Source organism: Nannobrachium achirus (assembly GCF_963921795.1).
Source record: "Nannobrachium achirus genome assembly, chromosome: 21".
Classification (NCBI taxonomy): Eukaryota; Metazoa; Chordata; class Actinopteri; order Myctophiformes; family Myctophidae; genus Nannobrachium; species Nannobrachium achirus.
In genome coordinates this window covers 23,778,365-23,805,425 of record NC_137828.1, presented here as the reverse complement: position 1 = coordinate 23,805,425, position 27,061 = coordinate 23,778,365, and the positions used below count along the sequence as shown (strand labels likewise).

Here is a 27,061-nt window from a genome sequence, read left to right as displayed (position 1 = left end):
AAGTATTGCCTTAACTTCATCATACAAGAGTGGCACACAAAAGTAGTGAAAGGAGCACATGTACAAGTTCATTGTGAACTTAGAGCGGCTGTTTTTATTATTTTATAGTATTTTTGAAAATGGTTATAAAAAGTGGAACAGTTTTGGACATTTAAGGTTGCCAACTTGCCACTGACCCAACAGCGACAATATGTCTATCATCATAGCAGCGGAATGGGAAAACAATACCTTTTGGTGTGTAAATGTGTCAGCATACAGAAAAGTTATTTGTGGTGTAGCCACACATGTGTAATATTAATGTTCCTGAATGTCAACACTATGAAGCTGAACACATAATACTAACAATGAATTAAGGTCTATTGTATGAATTTTATGAATACAATGCATAACAAGGATCATAATTATGTCATATAGGCTTTATTTGAGTTTCAGACCAGTGTATCCCATTGTAATGTATTTGCCACAGTAGCTATTTTAATATCAGACACACCCGACCTTTCACATGACATAACTTTCTTGTTTTTTCCTGCTGTTGACTATGTAAAGCTTAGCTGCCCACCTCAAACCAACCCATTCGAATAAACTACAGAGCAGCAGCACCCATGGCCATGGGAATCTCTCTAATGACTAACTGCAGCTATCAACACTCACAAATCATTATTGTTGAAATGTCAGGCCACAACGCTACAATTAAAGAAGTTCTTAGTAAAATAAGTAACTTGAATGTTATTCTCTGTATTTTCTAGATTTGTGTTTATTTCAGATAGGACGTCAGTGTAGAGTTGTAGACTCTGTAGTTGGGAACCAAGGGCAGAGAGGTGAGACATCAGTGCCTATGGCTCCCCAAGAAACTGAAACGTGAAGAGAGAAAGGAGCATCACTTTGGCTTGAGTACAAATCCCCAACAAGGTGCTCTGTGGCACTGTTTGACAAATAGTAGGTCGGAAACCATTGGGTCGCGGATCAATTTTCCTGGTTGCGATTTCCACAAAAGATATTCCCCCCCCAAAAAAGCCATGCGTTGAAGACAAATTCAAACATTTTTCAAAGAATAATTTCATGAATTAAATATAAATACATAATCAAAGAAATGTCCTTGTTAAATTAGTTAGAAAAACTTAGTAAAAATAGTGACACGTTGCAAGCTTGTAGATCTGCTATTTTCACTAGTGCCGGGCAAACATCTGATTAATCTTTTGGGTTTATTTTTTGATCCAAAAAGTTTGGGAACCACTGCTCTTTCTTTGGTACCAAGGGTGACTAAATTGATTTGCAAAAAAGAGAAGAGGGAAAGGCACTCTAGTCTTGTGGGAAAAGTTAAAAGCCTTTAATAGTCGGGCTAATGCATGGCAAGTATAAAATAATACACCTAGGTTGGTATCAGGGTGACTATACTGACTAAACAACTGAAATGTTAATTTAATTATAATATTGTGAAGGTATCGCTGTGTCAAACCCTACAGTACACTCTAGTAGTGTTTAGTAATGTTTCAATCTGAGTCATGAGCTGAGTGCATCCTTGCACTCCCACAAAAACGCTTATAGCGCTTACGCACAACTCTGGATTTTAAGCTCTGCCGTTCTCCAGTCATTGCACGCTCCATGTGCAGTGTGTCACACCTAGAGTGTGTCTGTCTGTGTGTGTGTGTGTGTGTGTGTGTACACAGACATACACATGCTGATGATCTCTGTACCTAGAAGCGTGCCTCAGCTTGATTGGGCTTGTACTGAAGTCCTCTTCTTCTAGTGCCTCACATTTCCACCTTCGTCTCTGTTTCTCTGTCGCTGTCGCGGGACTCCCTCTTTCATTGGTGTGTCGCCCTGGTTGCGCCTAAACATTTAACTTCACAAAAACTATGCCTAAACCTTAACCTCAATCCTATAACGAAAAAACATCGCATGGATGCACCTGGGACGTATCCTTGGTGACCCAGCCGGGGTTGTTCAAGTCCCGACTTACGTCCCAGTAGCTACCCCCGATCAGTCCCACTAGGGAAAGACAGGACCATTCACTCCACCACTCCAGAACTACTCTGCCGAGACTAGGGAAAGAAGTCTGGCGCTTGGAAGGACTAGGCTCTGTGGATTTACTCCTGTCCGGGCCCCTCCTACCCCCCCAGACAGGAGTAAATCCACAGAGCCTAGTCCTAAACCTAAACCTAACCTCACAGAAATGATGCCTACCCCTAACCTAAAAAATCAAACCAAGTTTGAAGTGTGTGTGTGTGTGTGTGTGTGTGTGTGTGTGTGTGTGTGTGTGTGTGTGTGTGTGTGTGTGTGTGTGTGTGTGTGTGTGTGTGTGTGTGTGTGTGTGTGTGTGTGTGTGTGTGTGTGTGTGTGTGTTCATTTCAGGGACGCGTGTGTGTGTGTAATCTGTGTGTGTGTGTGTGACAGTAACAAACCTACCTACACACACACACTCACGCTTAGGTGTGGTGCCGCCGTGTGACCACCGCTCAAGTGTGACCACTGCTCAAAAACCCTGTCCACCTGGGTGAAAACCTGGAAAAGAGACTCTCCCTTGCTGTCACAGGAGGTTTGGTATTGTTCCCTCAGTGACTGTTGTGTAGTGTGTGTCAGCTTTTTCGATCCCGCATCAGATGGTTAAGGGTAACAGTTTTATCGTCTGGTCCACTGTGTGTCAGTTAGTTTTAATTGTGCAAGGGAATGTGTGCTGTGCATGCATGTAGGGGTGTTTGTGTGTGGGTGTACTGTACACACTCACACTGTGACAGGTCACACTTCTGCTTCTTGCTGCCCGGCTGACACCAAAGATATTTCTGCGTAGAAAGGTCATGGCAGTGGTGAGGAAGTATATAGCCAAGATGTAGGCTATTTTTGATCACACAAGCAGAGCTATAACAGCGCTATAAAATGATGTGTCACACTATAAACCTCATTCAACACCTTTAGCAAAGGTTCAGTTAGAGGAAGTTGTGTGTGAGTTTTTAATCGTCGTACATTTTCACACCGGAGGAGGTAACCGTGGAACACAAGCCGCCTTGCTCAGCACTTCCCGCTTGCATGGGAAGCCTCTCTCTCATAATGATGTGATGGCAGGACAATCTGATTGTATTTTGGCCCTGTCACATGGATTACATAATCGCAATTATTTGAGATAATCACAATCGCCATTTTTGAAAGTTATTTATCATACATGCCAGCCCTGTACAACGTCAAAGCCTAAAAGACAAACAGAAATATACATTTTATTCATAATGTTCCAGTGTTTGACGACAAAAACGCAATTGAATCATTAACCACAAATTATTTGTGTGACAGTGAATGTAACCTTTCATAATCGTGTCAATTATGTGGGAACCACATAATTTCAGGGATGCGAGTCAACTAAGTGTTTTTTTTTTCCTTTAACCTCAGAGACGAGGGAAATCCAAGGACATTGAGACATGTGGTCAGTCGACCACCTGGTCATGCTGGCAGGCCCGTAGTATTTAGAAAACAAAGGGATCATGCATGACATGTCTTGTCCCAGATTCGAAAAGGAATAATCCAAGACGTATTGGCCAAAATAAAGCTTTACTTATATTCTGTGTATTGTATTATTCAATTTGGCTATTATTCTTCAGATATTTCAAATGTATGTTAAGTCTGGAAGCATTTCAAAGCGGGAGTGCACGGCTGTCTGGAACCACTCGCGCTAGGCCTGTGTGCTCCGAGATTCACATTTATAAATACATCACGGTAAAATCCCTGACATCATGAGAGCGGGAGAGAGCCCTCTTTACGTGTTGGCCACGTGGCCGCTGTTTCCCAAAGCCTGGGTCGGGAGTCCCATGTTTGGGTCGCGGGTCTTTTCTTTTTCGCTTCAGGCATTTTGTTTTTTGATTATTCTTTCTAAAAAAAAGACATAATAATTTATAAATCCAAAATTAATTAAAAATGTTTTCAAGTCATTTCCTTAACAAAAATCAAAGAAAATCAAAGAAATTCCATAAATTAGGGGAAAAACACTAATTAGAAATAGTGACAATAGCCGATCTACAAGCTCGTAGATCAGGGAGGACATCAGAAGGAGCTAAAAGGTTTGGGAACCACTGATTCTACATGGTCCATGCTGTTGATTTCCAGCAGAAGCAATGCAGCTTTCCCCCCCTGGAAGACATCCAGGCTGAAAGTGATAGGCTGTATATGTGTGTCAGTTTCATGCTGTCTCTCTGGATTATTGAGACCTCTTTTCTCCTCTCTCTCCTCTTCCTTTCACTCCCACACTCTCTCTGACGCTTGGCCTGGTTTCTCCTCCCAGCATGGAGGAGGAGTCCACTGCCCGGTGGGTGTAGGGCCTACCAGCCAGGCCCATTCATCCTTTTCCCCACCACCTGTCACACGCACTGCACTGCACCACCCCTCTGCCGCTTTGGTTTGGTCTCCTCCTCCAGCCGGACTTATTCACTACAACCTGGTTGGAATATAGGACGACCACGGACATCAGATGGGGGTGGACAGACTACAGAGACAGTAGGGAATCTAGGGATATAGGGCATAGCAGTGGTGACTGTGCAACAGATCGAAAGCCTGTTCTTTCTTCCCATAGAGATTTCAGAAAATATTGATTGTTAGTATATGTTACTATGAAAACCTCCACCGGCTGGCTGTCTGTCAGTCAGTCCCTCTGTCTGTACGTCACATCACGTCACACTTTTGTCCCTACTCTCATCTCCGGCACTGTTGCCCCTATCCATGCCAAACTTTGCACACACACTCCTTGGCTGGCAAACCACAACCTCCGTCCCTGATTTCTCACATGCCCTTCTTCTAGCGCCACCATGAGGTTGCCAAGTCCAATTACATGCGACCTGACGGTCGCTTATCTCCTGATTAGGGAGTCTTAGTGGTATTAATTGTTTTACACCTGGAACCAACCTGGTGAATCATGACTATAAAACGTAATGATTTAAAAAAAAAAAAATAACCAATCTACAAGATCACATCGGGTTGATGTAGATCGGCTATTTCAAAATGTTTTTTCAAAATACTAAAACATGCCAAAAGAGTTTAGGCATAGCCAACGGGTAGAGATGCTCCGATTGCGGGGCCGATACTGATCACTGATCAACTGGAATCAGTATCTTCCGATACGGAATTCCCGATCATAGCGTCAAATCCATACATTATTCTATTTATTGTGTTACTGTAGCAGCATTTATATATTTAATGATTATTCTTATAAAACATTGACATTGTATATTAAGTGCACTGCTCAAAGAATTTAAGGGAACAAAATGTTCCCTTAATTCATCTGAGTATAGTATATTGTAGTACTGCTCAAAGAATTTAGGGAACATTTTGTTCCCTTAAATTCTTTGAGCAGTATATAAACTGCAGGAGATTGCAGGCTGAGGTCCTTTAGTATCCAATTCAACTTTGTTGAAGCTGAGGTTACATTCAGTCCCACAGATAAATATTGTGAATAGCTTGTAAATTGGCAAAGCCGATACAGATCCAAGCCGATAGAGGCATTATCGGACGATCACGATAACTCACCGATCAATCGGCACATCTCTACCAACGGGTAAAAGGTGGCATGCAAGATGGGCATAGTGCTTTACACTATCGCAAAAATAAAAAAAACAAAAAAAACGATAGAAGGATTAACACTTGAGTAGTTTTGTGTTAATTCGTGAGATGTGTCATGGCATCACCAACACCAACTTTCTGACTAGACCATCCGCTAACTTAACAGGAAGACTTAAACATTTTAATGAGGTCTAGCCATGTGCACGCTTTCACCTTTTGTGTCCCTATGTGTGACGCTCTGATGGAATTTATAATTGTGCCTTTGCTAATACTTCAAGGTCGGGTGGACCTTATGGCTTCTGCAGGCTGCCTCCATCTGTCTCAGCGGAGGAAGAAAGAAATTAAAGATTCTCTTATCGTGCCCCCTGCTTGCGTGTGAAAGAAAGGGCCCAAAGACCTTGCTTTAAGTACCGAAGAAAGTAGGAAACTTTGTCGTTCTTCAGCAGATTGACGCTTAAGTTATTCATTCATTCCTGGTGTTGCTTTCTGTTGTCCTGTGACTGTCTTGTCACTTTCACTGGCTGGTATTGTGTCCTGGGCTGAATGGGCAGCTTGCAGTGCTGGTGGTGTTCAATTTCTCGCAGTTTCATATTTCTAGGTGTGGTTGCATTTGCCTTTTAGCCTCTTGATGCCAGGTACATGTCATTATCTAGATAAGAAAGAGCATAACAGCAATCGCTATCTCAAAATAAGACAACAAACAGTATGTATTCATGAGGTCGGCTTCTCCCCCCCCCCCCCTTCTTCCTTTGGCTTATACCATTTTTAGCTCAACTTTATCTCCCTCTGTCATATTATGATCATCCAGGCCTAATCTGTAGCACACCAGCCAGGCTTAATGTTTTACTCTCACAGTTTACATCACAGAGTTGGTTCGACAGAAAACTTCAAAACTGTATGAGAATAGCTTGAGGATGGCATGTAAAGCTGCAATGGCAAATAGAACTGCTGCAGGTCAAATTGTGTTCTAATCATATAGTTTACTAGTTTATGAGATAATGTTTTTTCTTGTCCTCAAAATGGCACCTTATCGTTGTTTTTTCTGGGCAATATGCAAACTCTGGAAATTAGTTTCAAACCAAAATTAGTTACTAGGCCAGGGTTGTCAAACTCACTTCGGAGGGTGGGCTGCATTGGACGAAAGGTGACTTGAGCCCCGTTTTCATAGAGCAAAACTTCTGGAAGTTTTTTCAAAAATTACGGCAATTTTGAAATTCACGCCATGTGAAAACGGCCACCTATTTTGTGTGCCGGAAGTTTTGGTGTCCCAAACGTGACGGGAAAATACCTAGTAATTTTTGGTGAAAGTACCGTGACAATACAAATCTCCCTCCAGTGAAAACGCATGCCGCGAATTTGCCGTTTTTTTGACAACCAGGTGCATGAAAGGAGCCAGTTAACAGTTTAAAACATTGTATCTGGGATTGAAAACGACCTGAATGTAAAGGAATATATAGAAATAAAGTAGGTCTACAGCTTCACCTTGTATAGGGGATTAATTATTTAGGCTAGAATCGCATTGACAAACACAGCAGAAGTCTCTTTCTTTCTCTGGTCATCCATCGTTTATGGTGCCGCGTGAAGAAAAAAAAACACAGCTAATAATCTACAAGCCCACAAGTGCAACACGTTGCATCATGCAGCGATCCTTTCTGATGCTGATGTTGATGCATGAAGAATATGTCTTGTAACTTGTTAAATCCATTTGAAGGGTTCAGGAACCGTTCAGGCCGGGTGAGAGAGAAAAAGAAAGACAGAAGCGAAGACTCGGAAGCATCCGTTACGGCTGCTCAACAAGCAGTCAGACTGTGTGGCGTGTTGCCATGCCTGCTACTTATAAGCGACTATGGGCTTGATTTCCGTAAAGTTGCTTATATATAATTTGATAGTTTCTGGTTGCGTTTTATTTGTTGTAAGCTTCTAGATCACTTTTCAAGTAGCTGATGCGGCGATGCGTTTAGTTTTAAAGTGCTCTTGTGGCCTAGATAATATCACTTTTTTGGCTTATTTTCGTACACCTGGTTGCTTATTTCTCTCGCAAAGTCTGGCAACAGACTTTCATACCGTGACAATTGGTTTGGTGAAAACGATGTATTTTATGGCTATGCCTGCATTTTTGCTCATGTGAAAACACCCAAAAAACAAAACTCCCAGCAAGTTGAAAATTATTATGCTAATTATTTTGCAGGAAAAATTCCGGAACTGTAATGAAAACATGCCTTTGGTGAGGGCCGCATCCAATTCTCCCTTTTGCAAATCCCGCCCCATTCTGCCCTGTTACTATGATGGGACATTTGACCCTGGGCAGATTGTTTTTATAGTGGCAGTGAATGGGATTTTTTTATTTTTTTATAGCCTCATTACAGCTATATAAAGTACCAAAGGAAAAACATCTAGGTGATATTAATAAAAAGGGAAGACAAAGGTACAGTAGTTACATTGCAAAACAGGGGGTTTACCCGAAAATATATGTTTTAATTTGTTTAATCCCAGTGGGACAGAATCCTCTTTGCAGATTCTTTTATAGTGGTAGTGGATGGGATTTTTTTTTTCTTCATAGCCTCATTACAGCTATATAAAGTACCAAAAAAAAACACATCTACGTGATATTAATAAAAAGGGAAGAAAAAGGTACAGTAATTACATAGCAAAACAGTAGTTTTCCCCCGAAAATAAATGTTTTAATTAGTTTAATCCTCTGGATCAGAGATAGAATAGAAATAGAAAGAGAAGCGCATTGCATCTTGGGTAGGAAGAGGACAGAACTATAATGTTTCTCCTCACATAATAGGCTGGCTTTTCGTAATTCTGCCCATTTAAAATATATGTACCCAATCGTGACTCTTAGACCATTGATAAGGTCCATGTGAACTAGTTTGTTGAAGCTTATTCATTACAATGATCGCAAACGCTATGGTCGCGAGCGGCCTGGCCGTGCTCCGCAGTGCGGACAGCCGGTGAAAGACGGCTGCCACTTTCTCCGACTGCAGAACTCCACCCCCGCTTGCAAAAAGTGAATGTATTTTTCTGGTTGGCCAGTCAGGGAGTCTCAGGGACCAATCAGAAGGCTGACAAACGGTGAATTATGAACGTGCAAAAAGTCGTGCATGCGTGTTCGTTTTTTATTAAAAAGAACAAGTACTGGAAGTACAGTTTTACAGTAGCTAGCTACAATAAATTTGGTATGAGTGGTGAAAAAATATTGGTATTTTTTGTTAAAGAAGCCCCAATAATCCATTTGGAAATAAAATAATTAAATTTCAAATAGCCATAACTACAAATTTGCAAATGACTACACAACTTTTGACGTTTGACAACATGCAGTGGGCGTCAGACTGTCAGAGTATCCGTTGTACCCATTCTCAGGGTACTACCCAGTACGGTACCATACCAATACCATATGACCCATCAAATATAGAGATTCAGGGATCCTTGACGTCGTCAAAACTGCATACACTTGGCTTGAATAGGTACATGTTTTACCATTACAATGGCCCATCGTGTGCACAGTGTCAGAAGGAGGGATGTGATCAGAAGGTGAGGACATCATTTATTAAAGTTCTCAGTCGCCACAACTGATTTCGGTCATTTGGATTCCGTAGAAGCCAGCATGTCTTCTTTGAAAGCATGTTGCGCACGAAAAATAGCAGATCTACAAGCTCACAGCATGTCACAGCGCAACATGTTGTGAGCTTGTAGACTGGCTATTTTTGGCTGTTTGTTTTTGAGCGCTTCAAGTGGTCAAACTAATGGAGTACACGTTTAGAACTAGAAGATTCTTCCATAAACGTGAATGTCAGAAATGTCAGAAAAGAATGGGTGAAAGCCTGTGTTTTCTTCAGCTGGTTGGAGAGATGAAGCAGGGACCCCCGCAACCTTTTCATAGATTCCATATATTCGTTGTTTGACAGCACAATCGTCAGTGTATTTTGGATTCATGTCAATTAGTTTTTTCAGATACGTATTTAACCACTTGAACCGTAAATACTTAAAGGTGTATTCAGTGATAACTAGAAGCAGTGCTCTTCCGAGCACAGGTCTCCACCAGGCCACACAAATCGGCCTGTTATAGCGCCTCCATGAGGCTGATTTAAAAAATGTGGGGCAGAGGTTCTGAATTAGCATCCAGGGAGTGTGTGTGCTCAGTTTGGCAGCGATCGGGCCAACGGCGCCGGAGATTAGCTGGTAACAACCAGGCCACACAAATCGGCCTGTTATAGCGCCACCATGAGGCTGATTTGAAAAATGTGGGGCAGAGGTTCTAGATTGGCATCCAGGGAGTGTGTGTGCTCAGTTTGGCAGCGATCGGGCCAACGGCGACTGAGATTAGCTGCACACAAACTGCGAGGACACACGGACACACGGACACACGGACGGACGGACGGACGGACGGACGGAGGGGAAAACATACTCTCCCTCAGCCTTCGGCTGGTGGAGACAATGAAAGTGGCCGGGGGTCATCTTGTCCCTTACTGGCCTTACAGCGTGGAAATGTTTAGTTTTTTATAGATTCTTTACACCATTATAATGTTCTCGTTTTGATCATTAGACCCAATCACTGAATATCGGTAGGCCTACGTCTCCAGCTTCAGGATATGTATGATACTGATTTACTACGAGACTGTGGCATTTTATGTTCAGTAGTTTACAATCTAGGCATTTAGCAGACGTTCTTAATTCAGAGCGACTGTGGTTCTCAAAACTTTTAATTTGACCATCATAACTAAACATCATAACATAACTATGGCCATACTCTACCCTGATTGGTCGAGGACTGGCTGGCCACCTCTGAAAACAGAATCTAGCTATGCTCGTAACACGGGCCATGGTGGAAGTCCTTATATGGTCAGCACACATTCTAGTGAGGAGAATGAATGGAAAATGCACCAATTATATTTTTATTTGAATGAAATACAATCACTGAATATACCTTTAACTTGACATCACACTGTACTTAGTCTGCTCTTTCCCCCCTCTACACCAAATGTCTTTGCCGAAAATAGCCGATCTACAAGCTCACAACGCCTCGCAGTGCGAGGCGTTTCGAGCTTGTTGTAGATCAGCTATTTTTGGCAAAAGTTCACAGAATACAAGTGGATAAAAAGGAGAAAGGGTTTAGAATGATAATACCAAACATCATACATGATGAGATTTTATTTTGCTTCATTCCATGCATCATACCTGGCGGTGTCCTCGTACTCAGACTGATCTCAGACGGCCGCGTCAATACACCAGCGCCCAGGCTGGGTTCCTTTTTGTCTTGCTTATCTCACCCTGTCTGTCCTATCTACTGTAATCAGCAGTCGATACACATTGCACAGTGTCTGGTTCTGGTATATGCTCCTCCATCACCAACCAATTAGATTGACTCTAATTCGCTTGCAGCAGGGCTTCAAACTGCATAATCACCACTGGCTCTTACTCTCACTGTTCCTTATTATGAGGGTAGCTCGCTATTTAGCACCTTACTTACAACATATTAGAAGGTTCCAACTTCCATTGTAACCTTGTATAATGTGTTAAAACATCATAACATAATTCATTGGACCCTGATGAAGGCTCTTGAGCCAAAACACATTGTTTTTTTTATTTTTTTACTTTGCCAAGCTGAAAGCCATGACGATAATAAAGACTTTTTAAAACTCAACTGAGCGAAGTGCCTTCCATTGGAATTTCTATACTCACCTAAAATACCATACATAGTAGTACATAAGGACCGCAGGAATACACAAGAAACGGAGGTGAGAGAGATTTGGTCCGGTTTATCCGGTTCACGTACAGGCTGTCTCCCAGTACATAATACTCCGGAGGATTTAGGTCTGTATACGGATCCTTACGTACAGCTCCCAACTGGACGGACTGAACGTACAAGATGTATCCGTAGCTAGAAGTACCTGCGGCCACCGTTGTCAATCGTAGGCGCAGTAGTGAGGAAAATTACTTTTCCTCTGCTCTATGACAGCGGTTCTCAAACTATGTGTCCCAATGAGAAATATATTGTATCAAGAAACGGGAAAAAAGGAACCTCGCGAGTCGCAACCACGTGAAGAGGACGCCTTGACTGTGTTGACTCCTCGCCCACACACACACACATACTCTCTCTCACACAGTCACACACACACCGCCTATACAGCAAGACGAGGCACACAAGAAGAGCTGATTAATTAGCTCAGCGAATTATATGAGCGGGTGTGTTTTGTTATAATTACTCCGGGTCCGGATCCATGTGGTTAAATCTGTACCCTCGCGGAGTTTTACATTTACCGCAAATCCGCGATGCAACGTTGCCAACAGACAGCAGAAACGTAACATCACGTCGGGTCAAGACATTCTGTGGTTCTTCATATTTTGGCTAAATGCTTCGCTTTTGTTTAGCTATTCTGTTCTGTGCTGCGAGGCAAAATGTGGCGCGCGGCCCAACGGAGAGCGGGGCGGCACGTACATAAACGTAGAGGAACTATGCATGTCGACGGATTTACTGTACGTAATCTCTCACCCCAAAACGTACACAAAATCAACCATACGTAACTATAAATGGCCCTTAAGTTGTCTCATAGCCTGAAGGAACTTGCATGTGTTTGCATACTATGGAACCCTCTCCAAACTTAAGAGCACCTGTTTCTCAGTTTCTGATATCTATGGTCCCACGCAGCGCTTCCTCTTTTCTCTAATCAACATGATAAGATAATGTTGTTAGACCTTACTGTTGTGGGACCTATACTGGCCTTGATACTGTCACAGTTGGGCAGTCAACTACCACACCCAATATGCTGCAGTAGGCCATAAATTATTTAATTGGCTCATTATGGAATTGAGCTTATATTTTTGTAACGTTTCCAAGCCTAATTTCATACTGTTGTTGTTGTTGTAGTACATATAGTAGTGGTACAATATTACATCTTGTGTACAGAACAGGTCGAGAGTAAAACTTGTTTTTGTTTTTCTTCCTTCAGACAATAACAAAATAAGAGATAATAAAAGATGTGTACATGTGCATATGACTTTAGGATATTTTATAAACCAACTGCATGTTTTCAGTAGCTGCCACGCTACCTTTTGTAAACAACTCATCTTAATAACACAGTATCTTCTGTATGCAGCAATTTAAGTAGGCACAGTTAAAGCATAAAGGAAAGTTTGAGAAAGTAAAGAGCTGAGGGGTATAATACATTGTGTATTTGTTTTGGTCCCATCGGTACTCATCCCAGAGACTTGTGTTTGACAGGACTCTTCAACTGCTTCTTGAGTCGAGGGCTTCCAGAGTGTTTGACATGCTCCGACATTCCACACATTCTTTGTTCCATTTCTGTTCCTCCGTGCAGCATGCATTGCACACACACACACATGTCCCCTCAGGATGAGTGAAAGATCATGAACACACACGAATCTGTATGTCAGCTGTGGAGCCGCAGCAGCAGTGCCTTCTTTTCACAGTAGCAGCAACAACAACAACAACAACAACAGCGACCGCACTGGATTGTGTTAAGAAGTAGAACCTTCAGGCTTGTTCTAACAAGCTGAAGTGGCCTAGAGGACACGATCAAACCTTGTTATTGGCGATGACGATGATGGCAAAACATATCAAATGTTCCACGTGTAATCCTGTCCTTCAGTGTTTCGCTGTTCTTGTCGTAAACCTTTTTATGTTTTATTTTTTTGTAAATCAAAGCCCTACTTCATGATTCAATTGTGCCACAAAAGTATGACATTTATTTTGAATTTATTTAACACAAATCTTTTTTTGGGGGGGTCCCTGCAGATGGAACAAGATATATTCAGGTCCATTGCCATACTGTATGTGTATGTGCGGGGCTCTCTCCATTCCGACATGTCGCCACTCCCGACAGTGACTTCTTATTGTCGGAGTGGCAACACGTCCATAGAGGTTAAGGTTGGGGTTAGGGTAAGAGATAGGGTTAGTGTCTGTCGGAAAGGAGACATGTCGGAATGGAGAGATGCACCCGGCACGTATACAGATCCATCTAAAAAAAAAAAAAAGAAAAAAAAAATCTACAAAGGCCTACACATTTCAAAATATATTCAAACCTTTTTTGTCAGAGTCGCTTGAAGTAGTCCACTTTTAGAAGGCATCTGTAGAATTGGCCTCAGCTTAACTTCCATTAGTCATGAGGCATTTCTTCATTTTGTCCATTTCCTCCTTACACCGCCTGCCATTGGGTGGAGGAGGCACAGAGATGGAGGAGGCAGCCAGGCAGGGCTCCACCTCACTGACCCCTAGAACGATCTCTCCTCCTCAGGGAGGAAGTCTGGGCTTTTCCTTCCTTATTGCCTCAAAGCTGTGTGTGTGTGTGTGTGTGTGTGTGTGCGCGTGTGTGTGTGCGTGTGCGTGCGTGCGTGCGCGCGCGTGCGTGTGCGTGTGTGTGTGTGCGCGCAAGTGCGTGCACTCGTGGCGGCTCTGCCAGCTCCAAGCAATCGTACGCCCTGCTTATGACTCCTCTTCCAGTATATACATGGGGGTTTGCTGTCTTGTCTGTTATTTGCCAGTTCTGGATGAATGCAGTATTCCATGATCGGCATCCTCCGCAGCCTCATCATCGCAGCCAGCTCACGTAGCATAGCATGCATTTCTTTATTGCTGATCTCACAAGTTTCCCCATGGATGCCAAATCATACAGAGAGCTGCTCCCATCTGTTCTGCGTTTGTTTTTGTAACCGTTTGCATTTATGGTCTTTTTTAAATTAATCATTCATTGGATGTTTTTTTTATAATGTACTACTTATTACTAATGGTGACTTTATTGTTGAACTTTTTTTATATTTCATGAGTCGTGCTGAAGGAGCTTAAAATGTTTAAATGTAGCTGGATTTTGTAGGCTTTTGCAAGTTTGATCTTTGTAGCCGATCATTTTGTATTGGATAACCAAGAGATCCTAGGCGTCTGTGTAATGTTATAGGAACTGGCCTGTGTTTTGACTGCAATCAAATGCTCTTCGTCTAGTCTAGTAACTAGATCAATATGAAACAAACTACTAGACCAGGGGTGGGCAACTTTAATGATGGCGAGGGCCACTATATTTCCACTTTCACTCCAGAGGGCCACATTGCATATTGCTACATCCTACTTTGTCATTCTAGTATTGCATACAATAGAAGCAAAAATAGCTGATCTACAAGCTCAAAACGCATCGCGCTGTGATGCGTTTTGAGCTTGTAGATCGGCTATTTTTGCTTCTTTTGAATTGGAATCCTGAATTCTTTTTTTGTTATTTCTTAATTGGAATCCTGAAATGTAACATTTGTATGTACTAGACTCTAGTTTTGTTTCATATCGATCGAGCTCCCCACAAACATTCATTGTGAGCATGCTGCACCATATGTGCTGTTCATTTCATATTCTTCCCTGCCACTGTGTGGACGGCAGCCTGCCTGCCCGCTACACTTCTAGAATGATTTCTGCTGTGCTCCCAGAGGGCCCCGGGAGGCTTGAGTCCCTCCGTGGGAGCTCACCTCGCTCTCTCCTAGGGCTGTCACAATTATTACATAATCGTCTAATCGTGATTTTTTTTTGACATAATCGTGATTATTTTTCATAATCGTCATAATCGTTTCCATGTTGAAAGATTTTCATATATTTAAAAAAAGGTCAAAAATGGTGGAAATAGCAGATCTACAAGCTCACAACGCGTCGCATCGCGACGCGTTGTGAGCTTGTAGATCGGCTATTTCCACTATCAAAGTTATTTTTTAAGTAGTAAGTTGTCAAATATGTCAGTAATTTTTTTTGTATATTTAGGTTATGTGTCATATCTACCATATGCAACTTCAAAGCCTAAAAGCCAAACAGAAATGTAATTATCAACGACAAAAACACAAATAAATCGTTAATCGCCAATTATTTGAGTGACAATTAATCGTCATGTAAAATGTCATATCGTGACAGCCCTACTCTCTCCAGGTCATTCTTGACCCCTTGCATTGTGAGCGACTACTTAGCTTTTGAAAAGGGAATATCTTTTTCAGATGAAAGTGTTTAGTTTTCTCACTCTTTTACCTTCAAGACCCCTCAAAATGTCTTCTCTGCTCTGCTCTGCTGTACAATTTGTACAAAAATACAGAAAGTAAATATTGAGACTTAATAAAACAACAAAGCATTAGGATTCACACCTTCACTCTTTTCCTATCAAGTCAAAAAAAATAAGAAGAAAATAATTGCCATGCAGCCCTTGTTCGGTGTGGCTCTGCAGGAGTTCCAACCCAGCCCAAATTTGGAGTCATAAGTCATACATCATAGACAACTGACATTTAATTTGATTTATTCAGCATAATAAAAAAAAAGGCGACATATGTCATTCCTTTCCATGTGTCACCGTCGAGCCAGTGACCCCAAAGTAACCAAATTATGATTCCTGTTATTTCGAGAATCTTTGCAGCTATTTTTCTTGTGTGAGGGCTGGGATGAGGATGACAGGGCAGTAGCTTAGACCAGACATTCTGCGATGTGACACATCCACACAGTGTTGCCAGGTCTACTTATTATAAGCGACTTTGATAATCTTTTTCTGTAAAGTTGATTATTGTAAATGTTGGTATTGGTAGTTGGTGGTTTTTGTGGCGTGGTTCTAAAGTGTAGTTGCTTATTTGGGCTTGTTTCCTAATGTTGTTAAAATCAGTGGTTCTCAAACCTTTTCATGTCAAGGCTTGTATGCATACAGCTTCAAAGTGCTAATTTGAATGAGCCATAGTAGTCACTTCTTTTGAGCTTGTTTCCCTAGACCTGGTTGCTCATTTCCCTCGCAAAATGTGGCAACACTGCCCACGGCTGACCCCACATCACAGCTACAGACCCATTTCTGACGTCAGATCAGTTCAAGCAACTTATCGTCTCTGCAGACCCAAATCTCTGCTCAGGGTCACAATGTTCCCATTTTGCTCAGAGTATTAGAGACAACATGAACAACATGCTTTGGAAGAGCAACCGTGTTTGTTGGTACAGAAGAGTTGGCCTCATATTGATGTGATGTTGAACTGGAGTAGAACCTTGGGCTATAAAGATATCTACTTGTGGTTATGATATAAATCCTAAATATTGATCATTTATTGTCTGTTGCTAATCTGTGCTGGCTGTTAACAAGTTGTGATTATATCTATTCCTGAACAGCTCAAAGCACATGGGCATCAATCCCTCGAGACAAGAGTCAATGATGGCTACGCAGAAAAGGGACAAGTGGGCGGTCCCTTTTCGTGACGATGGCTAGCCAGATTGCATGGGCATAAACAGACACAAGCAAGACCTAAACAAGCACAAACAAAAGCATATACTTCCAATATATGTTCTACTAGTCCTTGCATGTCATTTTGAGAAAGTGAGTGAGGTGTCTGTATTGGTGTTATATTACTTTTGACAGATGTTTTCCAGCACAAGCTCTGGTGAACGTGTTCCTCTTAGGAATTGAAAAAACACCCAAAACGTCTCTTTTCAGAACATAATTACTGCTAAATATCATTCATCAGCAGTGAAATCAGTTCAATGTGTTGTCTTTCCCATGTTGCTGGTTCCCTGTGTGGGTTGGAGTTGGTTGAATCGAGGAGTCTTCGACGTCCAATGTAAAAAAATAAAATGAAATGTGCGACCCCAACAGCACCTTCCCAAGTTTGTAACCCATAGTTTGAAAACCGCTGCCAGTCAAGATATACATTTGGCCTCACATCAATGAGTGTGTGTTTCTGTTGCGGACGACGGCGGTGCATAATTCTACCTGTTTTCACATATCTCAGTTAAGCATCATTACAAACCAATATATCACTTATTCTCTCTCCACATTTAATATTATATGCCTTCATGCTGCTCTCGCAGCTGTTTGTGTGCCAACATGTGTCCACGTTTGTTTGTATTTAGCGAAGAACGGAGTGTGTGCTCCGAGTATAGGAGGACAGATGGCATTCTGCTCAGCGCTCTCTGGAGGAACCCTGTTCCTATTTTCCGTTTTTCCCCCAGAAGACGTTATCGTCCAACACATCTGCTAGTCTTATTTGAGCAAAGAGAAACACCACTAACGCTTTGTCACCTCTTTATTCATCCGACCCACGGCTAACCGACAGAAAGACAGCGCTTGGCTGCTCCCTGGTTCAGAGTCTTCTGAGTTTTAACATTTTAGTAATGTAGCAGACATACAGCTAAAGCAACTCTGCATGATGCGGGGGTGGGAGTTCAGTGTCTTGCCCAAGGACACTTTGTAGTATGGGATAGCCACAGACACTTCCACCCTTTTAGTCATGCTGACTGTTAGTGGAATATCTCAATGTTATGACAGGCCTATCACCTAGCAGCCAAGCCTAAGTAAGTTGTACTTGAGTTGGTCGTGTCATGTCTGTGTCGAGCACCGGAAGAAATGGCTAATCTACAAGCTCGCAACATGTCGCAGCGAGACACGTTGTGGGTTTGTACATCAGCTATTTATCTCGATGTTATGACAGGCCTATCAGCTTGCACCCAAGCCTAAGTTGTGCTTAAGTTGCGTCATGTCAGTCTTGAGCCCCAAGAATAGCTGATGTACAAGCTCACAACATGTCGCAGAGCAACATGATGTGAGCCTGTAGATCTGGCATGCAACTAAGTAATAACTCAGGCTTTAGGTACATGTATAACATAACAGACTGAACCCACTCCTGGCTGGGTGATGTTTTTGGAGCGGTGAAAGCGCTCCCAATGAACAGGTATATCCGTGGGTATGTGGCTGGGTGGCTGGCTGGGTGGCTGGCTGGCTGGCTGGCCGTGTCCGTAGCCTGGGCAATACCTTGAGTGGCCACACACAACACACTAGTTAAAGGAGGGGCGCTGTTTTGTGCAGGCCAGGCACACTCACCACTCACTCACAGGCACAGTTTACACTCACTCACTCACTCACATAGGGTACAGCTGCTCAAATTCACCGCTCCACTTCGAACCGAGGTTTGATTTTTCATTCTCACCCCTGCTTTTGATCATTTTTCCCCTCCCTTCATCCACTTTCTTTTCTCCTCCTTATCCATCCATCCATCCATCCATCCATCCATCCATCCATCCATCCATCCATCCATCCATCCATCCATCACTACCCACTCAAACCTCCACCCCTGCCTGTACAGTCAGCAGCCTGCTGTAAAAAGCCTGGTGTTTTGTACCCTCCAGGCAGCCATGGCTCTTTGGACTTGGCTTTACGACTGAGCACTGAACAGTGTGTGGGGACAGGGGATATGGGGACAGGGGATGTGGGGACGGGGCCCGTAGAGATCAAACAGGTCGAAGATTCATGTTCCCCCTCTACCATTGTAGGTGGTGGGGTGTAGAGTAAAGGACTCATTAGTAAGCCTTGCCGAGCCATGTGCCCCATAGGGCAGGAGCCCATCTCCTGTTTCTGTAGCGTGAGGCAGCTTGATGTGCAACTTGCAAGTACAACCCTTAGTATCCAACCCTTGATGCTGAGTGCCAAACAGGGAGGAATTATGTGCCATTTTTAGTGTCTTTGGTATGACCCGGCTGGGAAAATCGGAACCCGGACCACCCAATGTCAGGGCGTACACTCTAACCACTGAGCTGGTTAAATGACTCATCGTTGTGTTTTTTCGTTCTTTTTTCCCCCTTTTTTTGTGTGTGCCAAATTGGTGGTCATCTGTCTGTGCTGGTATCAGTGAATCACCGTTTCAGATCCAATGTGGTGGTGAAAATGTTCAGGGCGTCATCATATGAGATGTGTTTCTGAGAAGTGTGGTCTCCAGTACAGATCAGAATCGCCCTGCGTGCGCAGCCTTCATAGGTTTCTGTTCCAGCGTGTCACTCATCACTGTCACATCCCACAAATCCTCTCTGTTCTGTACAGGGAATTTGTATGTGGCGTTGTTGAACATACAAACTAGGACTGGGCAAATAACAGAACATATATAGAAATGTGTATGTATCAATGAATCGATACGGAACATTTGTTTTGTGGCTTTTATGCCTTTATTGATAGGACAGTAGACTGACAGGAAAATGGGGGGAGAGATGGGGAGTGACACGCGGCAAATGTCGTCCGGATCGGGAATCGAACCGGCGACGCCACCAGGCATCCATGCCTATGTGGCAATGCTTAACTCATTCTGTGCCTATCCCGAACATGTTCGGCTTTATTTCAATCCAATACAATTTTTCTTTTATTAATTGACTTACCCTGAGCTGCTTGTAGAGTCGTGGGTGGTCCTGGCTCGTCCTACGCTAGCCAGCTAGCCATTTTACATGGTCCGACGATATATTCCATTAAAAATGGTTTAAAATACATTTTTGAGCCCCCCAATGTTCACCAAATGTTCAGCGCCGCTTCCGGAATGACGCCCAGTGTGCCTATCCTGAACATGTTCGGCTTTTTTAATGAAATGAATAAAATGATCCGAGGCCTTCTGAAGCCTGAGCCTAAATTTAAAATCCAGTGTTCCAAATCCGGGGGCCGCCATGCCGGCCGTTAGCCGCGAACGGCGCCGCGAATCGCCGCCGAATCCAATGAAAAACCACATCTTTGGAGGCCCATATCTCTGGATTGTGTTTTTAGGGATGTGGCGCGAGGTTTATTTACGGCGAAATCGCCGAAAAATGATCTTTAAAATGACAAAATGGGAATAGCTATTCTGTTAGCATTATCATCCGGGACCTTTCCATGACGTGCACGAACGTGAGCACGCGCGTCACTGCAACGTGAGCCCCCGGATGCTAATGCAGTCCCCTATGGGAGAAAGTCTGGCATTCTTTGGTGCCCTCTAGGGGCTGGCACTGGAAGCGTTAAGTGGTATGCGCCTGGACCAGTAGGCCAGCTGGTGCCCCGACACGGAAAATGTTGAATCGATTTTATTGAGCGGTACTCCTGGAAGGAGCTAAGCTCCAACATAATGTCTGTCCGGGGCCCCCAAAAAATGTCCGTGCCCAAAGAAATGTCTGGGCTCTGGAGCGTGGCCTACATCTGGCCTACATCTTGGCACAAAACGCTCAAAGTTTGCTGTACACCCAGGGTCACATTGGCCAAGCTTTGCGTGACGCTTAATGAAATCAACTCATAAATGGCACCGCTCACTTCACACTAGGTGTGATTTTTATTTATAATCAACTAAATTGATTGATTGTCTGATTAACCACTTAAAGGAGTATTTCACCCAAAAACAAATATTTTCTATCAATTCCACATCCCCAAAAAGCCTTGAATTCACGAAGACTTCTCAGTTTTTGTTGCATTCCTAAGCCAATAATTTGTGGACTGGTGGAGTAATTGAGTCTCCTACCGGAGACTCTTTGTACAATGGCGACATGTAAAAATAGCTTATTCGTCATGAATTATTAATCGTTCTTGTAATCGAGGCAAAAGTTTGAAATCAACCTCTCCCTAATACAAGGGTCTTCAACAGGGTGTCCAGGACCCCTAGGGGGTCCTCAGAGTTACTACAGGGGGTCCTCCAAGTCTTTGTGTGATAGAAACTATTTTTTATCCTTTTTTATATTAACCACTTGAACCCTAGCATCTCACAGGCGTTGTGAGCTTGTAGATCGGCTATTTTCGGCAATGAGGTTTGGTGTAGAGGGGGAAAAAGAGAAGACTAAGTACATTGACATGAATCCAGAATAGACTGATGATTGTGCTGTCAAACGATGAAACTACAGTATATGGAATCTCTGGACAGGTTGTGGGGGTCCCTGCTTCATCTCTCGCTCAACTAAGGGGTCCTTGGCCTGAAAACGTTGAAGACCCCTGCCCTAATACAAACTAACAGTGGTTAGGGCTGTCACAATTATTACATAATCGTCTAATCGCGATTATTTTTCATAATCATCATAATCGTTTCCATGTTGAAACATTTTCATATATATATTTTTAATGTAAAAAATTGTGGAAATAGCAGATCTACAAGCTCACAACGCGTCGCATTGCGACACGTTGTGAGCTTGTAGATCGGCTATTTCCACTATCAATGTTTTTTTTTTAAGTATAAAGTTGTCAAATATGTCAGTAATTTCTTTGTATATTTAGGTTATGTGTCATATCTACCATGAGCAACTTCAAAGCCTAAAAGCCAAACATTAATGTGATTGTCAACGACAAAGACACAATTAAATCGCTAATCGCAATTATTTGAGTGACAAATAATCGTCATGTAAAATGTCATGATCGTGACAGCCCTAACAGTGGGTTCATCTCTCTCTCTCTCTCTCAGGCCCAGGACAAGAGGAAAGCCCTGGAGGAGACCAAGGCCTACACCACCCAGTCCCTGGCCAGCGTGGCCTACCAGATCAACGCCTTAGCCAACAATGTGCTGCAGCTGCTCGACATCCAGGCCTCGCAGCTCCGCCGCATGGAGTCCTCCATCAACCACATCTCCCAGGTCAGGAGCACACGCCACACATTAGGGCATTCACCAGATATCCGAATATTCCATATCAAAGTCACTATTCGACGTTGTTCACCGAAGTCGAATATTCGCATTTTTTTATTTTTTTATTTTTTATTGTTCTCTCTTTAAAACATATATAGTTTATAAAGCTTGGCGAGATAGGAAGTCATAAGAATGAGTTGTCAGTGCCCCTGGTGGATGAATGTGTTAATGCTCTATACCAGGGGTTCTCAAACCTTTTTAGGCTGTGACCCCCAAAATAAACATAATGAACTGGGGACCCCCACCCTGACACGCACTTGGAATTGTAGGTATTAATGTGACTCGGTTCCACAGATAAATATTGTGAAAATAGCAGATCAACCTGCTCACAACGTGAGCATGTAGATCGGCTATTTTCACAATGTTTGCCTCTTGCTTACTTCATATTTAACAGTTTGGCCAGTCCTGTCAAATATTCGACTATTCGAATCCTTTGAGGTCAAATAATTCGAATACTAAAAATCTCTATTCGTGAATGCCACACACACACACACACACACACACACACACACACACACACACACACACACACACACACACACAGACACACCCACGCAGGGCTGTCGCAATCAGGGCATTTTACTTCGTTGCCAATTAATTATCACGCAAATAATTGAGATTCAAGGTAGGGTAAGTGTAGTCTGGAAACCAGACAAATATCCCATTTCAATTTATTTTTTGTGCCTTCGGCTGATGTGGTCTGATTTGGTCTCGCTCAGTACGTTGTGATTGGATTTCACTCCCTCCGAAGTTGTTAAAGTAAAAAAAATAAGTATACATTTTAATTTGTGTTTTTTGTTTAACATTGGAACAACAATTACAGTTTGGCTTTTAGGCTTTGTAGACAAAAAACGCCTGGGGCAGATATGACAAATAATTAAATATACAGAGAAATGACCGAGAACAATGACCCGGTACCAATAATAAGAATAGATAATATATTATGGCCAAAATAGGTAATATTTAATCATTTTTACACAAGCACACAAACATTGCATGCCTTGCTGCTGATTCTCAAGCGCACGTGTGTGTGTGTGTGTGTGTGTGTGTGTGTGTGTGTGTGTGTGTGTGCGTGTATGTGTGTATTTGCAGCACAATGGTTACACCTTTATGTTCACTTGTGTTTAACGCACACCCACGAGCTCGCACACAGTCATTCACAGCAAAGCATTCAACATGGCGTCTTATTGCTAGCAGTACAGGCCTCACAGCTGTTCAGAATGGTGCCCTACATTTTCTTCTCAGTTCTCTATGGATGCCGAGGCGTTTCTGCGTTTCTGACACTTTTCTATTCAGGTCGCACTCACACAGCTGTAGTCTGTAGTCAACAAAGTGCTTTTTATTTGTTATTGGTAGTAGTAGCCCACACTGTTAATCTGAAAGACTGGTTGTTTTGTCTGGTTTTTGTCGCGCTCTACTTACTCTTTCCTCAGCAAAGACACACACACACGCACGCACGCACGCACGCACACACACACACACACACACACACACACACACACACACACACACACACACACACACACACAAACGCAAGTATAGATGGATAGTAAAACATTAACCCATTCATTTTCATCCATTTTATGCTTTAACTATTGAAACGTGAAAATTAGAATTTTTACCCGATTCTATAAGTGTCTTTTGAATCCTTCTAAAAAACCTATGTTTCTAATCAATGACTACAGTAAAATCAATGACCATACATGAAGCTAGTCAGCATTTGTTTTTGTTTTTTAGGTTTCTTTAGAACTTTGATTATATTGTGTTTTCTCTAGATAGATATCCATTTACATTGTTATATTGCTGTTAATGTACTGACCTATTATCTTGTTTATTATTGTGATGTTGTATCTGCTTATTGTAAGTCGCTTTGGATTAAAAGCGTCTGCTAAATGCCTAAACTGTAAACTGTAAACTGTATGTCAGCAATCTGGCTAGCCATCGTCAAAGAAAAGGTCCTTTTCACTTAACTGGAGCTCAGTTTGTCTGTTCTTGAGAGACTGCTATGTCAGTGGTTCTCAAACCTTTTCACGTGAAGGACCCCCAAAATGATATGTATTTGGCCACGGACCCCCATCTCAAAATATTTAGTTCCAGGGACCCCCCCCCCCAGAAGCAAAATTTGAGTTACAAACGTTCGCTTTGAAAATACACGTATTCAAAGATTTGCACACATTCTCGCGACTTTTTTCAAAAATAGCAGATCTGCAAGCTCGCAGCGCGGCACTCGGTGCCGCGCTGTGAGTTTGTATATCTGCTATTTTTCACTGGTTAAAGCATTCAATAATTCTAGGCCTAAATGGGTTAAGTTAATTCAATAACTTGATGCTGACTGACTACTACTACCACGCACATGCACACTTCCTGGCCATCCCTGTTGTAACACTGGCACTACGGTTGCTCATGGCACGGTTGTACCTTCGCCCCCGTTGAGTGTCTAAACGTGACTACCGGAACTTTGCGAAGTTTCCGTGTACAGAGGAAGTACGTATGTAAGACGGAAGTCTTGCCCCTATTAGACACTATATTAGATAGATACCTTTTATTATCCCAAGGGGGAAATTCAGTAAATATTACTATATGTAAATATTACTGTAGGTCATGACCAGACTCTTCTCCTCATAGATATGGGTAAAAGGCCAGTGGTGGAAAAAGTATTCACATTTTGTACTTGAGTAAAAGTAACAATAATGCAATGTAGATATTCTATTCTAAGTCCCATATTAACAATATTCTCGACTCGTAAAAGTACTGAAATATCAGCATCAAAATGTACTTAAAGTACGCATTCTGCACAATGTCCCATTTCACAAATAAAATTTGGAAAATCAAGTTCACAATATGTTGCATCGTTACACATTGTGAGCTTGTAGATCTGCTATTTTCAAATGGCCGAAATATATATACGGCTGAAGTGGTTAATGTATGTTTTGTAATGATATTCAAAATCTACAAACTAAATAACTAGTAACTAAAGTTTTCAAATAATTGTAGTGGAGTAAAAGTATAATGTTTTTCCTCTGAGATGTGGTGGAGGGTAGAAGTAAAAGTGCAAACAATTGGAAATAGTACTTGAGTAAATGTACTTAGTTACTTTACACCACTGGTACAGGCTGGGATCTAGGTTAGCCTTTGCCCAGTGACAGCTCCTGTATGTGTCTGCTGCACCCGTGACCTCTACCATGTGCAGGTGAATCCAATGAAGTTGTTAAGCACTCAGAATCTTAGATCACCCTGCAGACATGTAGCATATCGTTGCTTAGCTTAGCAACATGGAGGCGTTGTTGTGGGGAAATCTCGCTCTTTCGACGAGTCATTCTTTCGACTATGAGCGTCGGCAGGTTAGCTACTCACCCGCGTCACGGTTACTGAAGTTAGGGTTAGGGTTTGGGTTAGGTTTAGGCATAGAGGTTAACATTCACCTACGTCGGCAGGTTAGCTTTTCATCAGGTTAACATTCATCCGTGTCGAAAGAATGAACCGTCAAACAGACGCTATGTCGCAATATCGACACGTTCCCATTGTTACATAAGCATACATAACAAGTCCCACAGTTGTTGTGCCATAAGCATACAGTAACGGTACATAACAGTCCCATAGTTTAGGAAGAGCGCAGCCGACAGTCAAACATGTCCACTCGTCGGCAAGTCGGGACTTGGTACGATGTAGGGGCGTTTGTTGTTGACAGCTGGCATTATGAACTAATAGACTGTTGGTTTGTTTAAAACGAGCCAGAGAAGAGTAGTTGCGCTTTTAGTTGAAGTCTTTTTGTTCCTCCTCCATGTCTGCTCACTCACTGTGTTTCTGTCTCTAATAGGCAGAGTTGTGCAAAGAATGCTCCAAATGTTTTGAAGATAAACTGAAGGTCATGTTTTTTAGACTGAATCGGGGAGGAATGGACTACAGAGAATGAGGATAACATTGAGAGAGAGAGAGAGGAGCGGAGTCCAGAGAATTGGCAAGGAAAGCGTGAGAAAATAGAAGATGGAGGGCGTTTTGTTTAAACCTAACCCATTCGTTAACCCATTAAAACTGGGAAAGCATGTTAGATTTTAGCCATATTTTATACTTTGGCACATCTACACAAATGGCACATCTACAAGCTCACAGTGCGTCACTTCGTGCCGTGCCACAAGCTTGTAGATCTGCTTTTTCTTTCTTTTTAAGTCTTTTTCAAATATATTTGCTTCTGGGAAACTGTTAGAAGACATTTGTAGAATCAACCTCAGGTCTTAATGGGTCAAAGGAAAATATCAGCGAAAGCAGAAGTGAAATCACGGGGAGAGAGAGAGAGAGAGAGAGACGCTGAGAACAGTAAAAGCTAAATATGCTCTCCTTCAAAGATATGGAGTCGACATATATTCCAACAGCCAACATTCAGTCAATATACCATGCTCGCCACGGGCACAACCTGTTTGCCTCGGGTTTCCGTGACAACCATGCTCCAGACCAGACAATCCTGTGAAACACAGACAGACGGCAACTTTGTATCAGCCAGGCAAAGCCCCAGTGGTGTATTAAAAAAAAGAAAAAGGTCCGGCTTTACTTTATAATGGACGTTGCACTGCTTGACAATTTCCCCTACAATGCATTCCGAACTATTCTATTCCCGGTCTCTCTCTCATGCCGTGTCTGTGTGTGTGGGGAATTCTACCGTCTGTGTCATTCCATTCACTGTGTACTTTCGGTCGCCATGGCAATGTGGTAGATGACTGCAAAAAGGCTGTGCTGTTCAAGGGCCAGGTTAGTTCAATAAAGCAGTCTTTCTCATACTTCTCACATTTCAAGTTCTCCCCTTAACTCTTGACACTTGTAAAATGTGTACACTGTCAGAGTTACAGACTTGTATGGGTCCATTTAGACCCCCTAAAAGAACCCACAGAGTCCCTGGGATCCACTTTGAGAACCACTGCAATAAAGTACTGAATTACTGAATTGCTTTTGCCTTATTGGTAAGTTTTTTTCCCCCACTTTTTTTTTCTGGACAGAACATTTTAGGAAACCATCTGTGCATAACACATTCTCATGTAATTTGAAACTTCAAACTTGATGCTTTTTTTCCATTTGGACTTTGTACTGATCACAGACACATGAAGATCAGAACATCGCCTGTCCTTTGATATCTTCTCGTGCCAGA

The 27,061-nt window shown here is 42.5% G+C and overlaps 1 protein-coding gene across 6 annotated transcripts in view; it reads left to right on the top strand.

Annotated features, from left to right (window-relative positions):
- Positions 1–27,061, top strand: part of LOC308307058 (abl interactor 1-like) — a 110,654-nt gene that overhangs the window by 2,255 nt on the left and 81,338 nt on the right. For all 6 annotated transcript variants that reach the window (XM_080752170.1, XM_080752167.1, XM_080752169.1 and 3 more), the window contains exon 2: positions 21,706–21,873. In XM_080752170.1, coding sequence (XP_080608296.1) covers positions 21,706–21,873 — 168 coding nt within the window. The remainder of the gene's footprint in view (positions 1–21,705; positions 21,874–27,061) is intronic.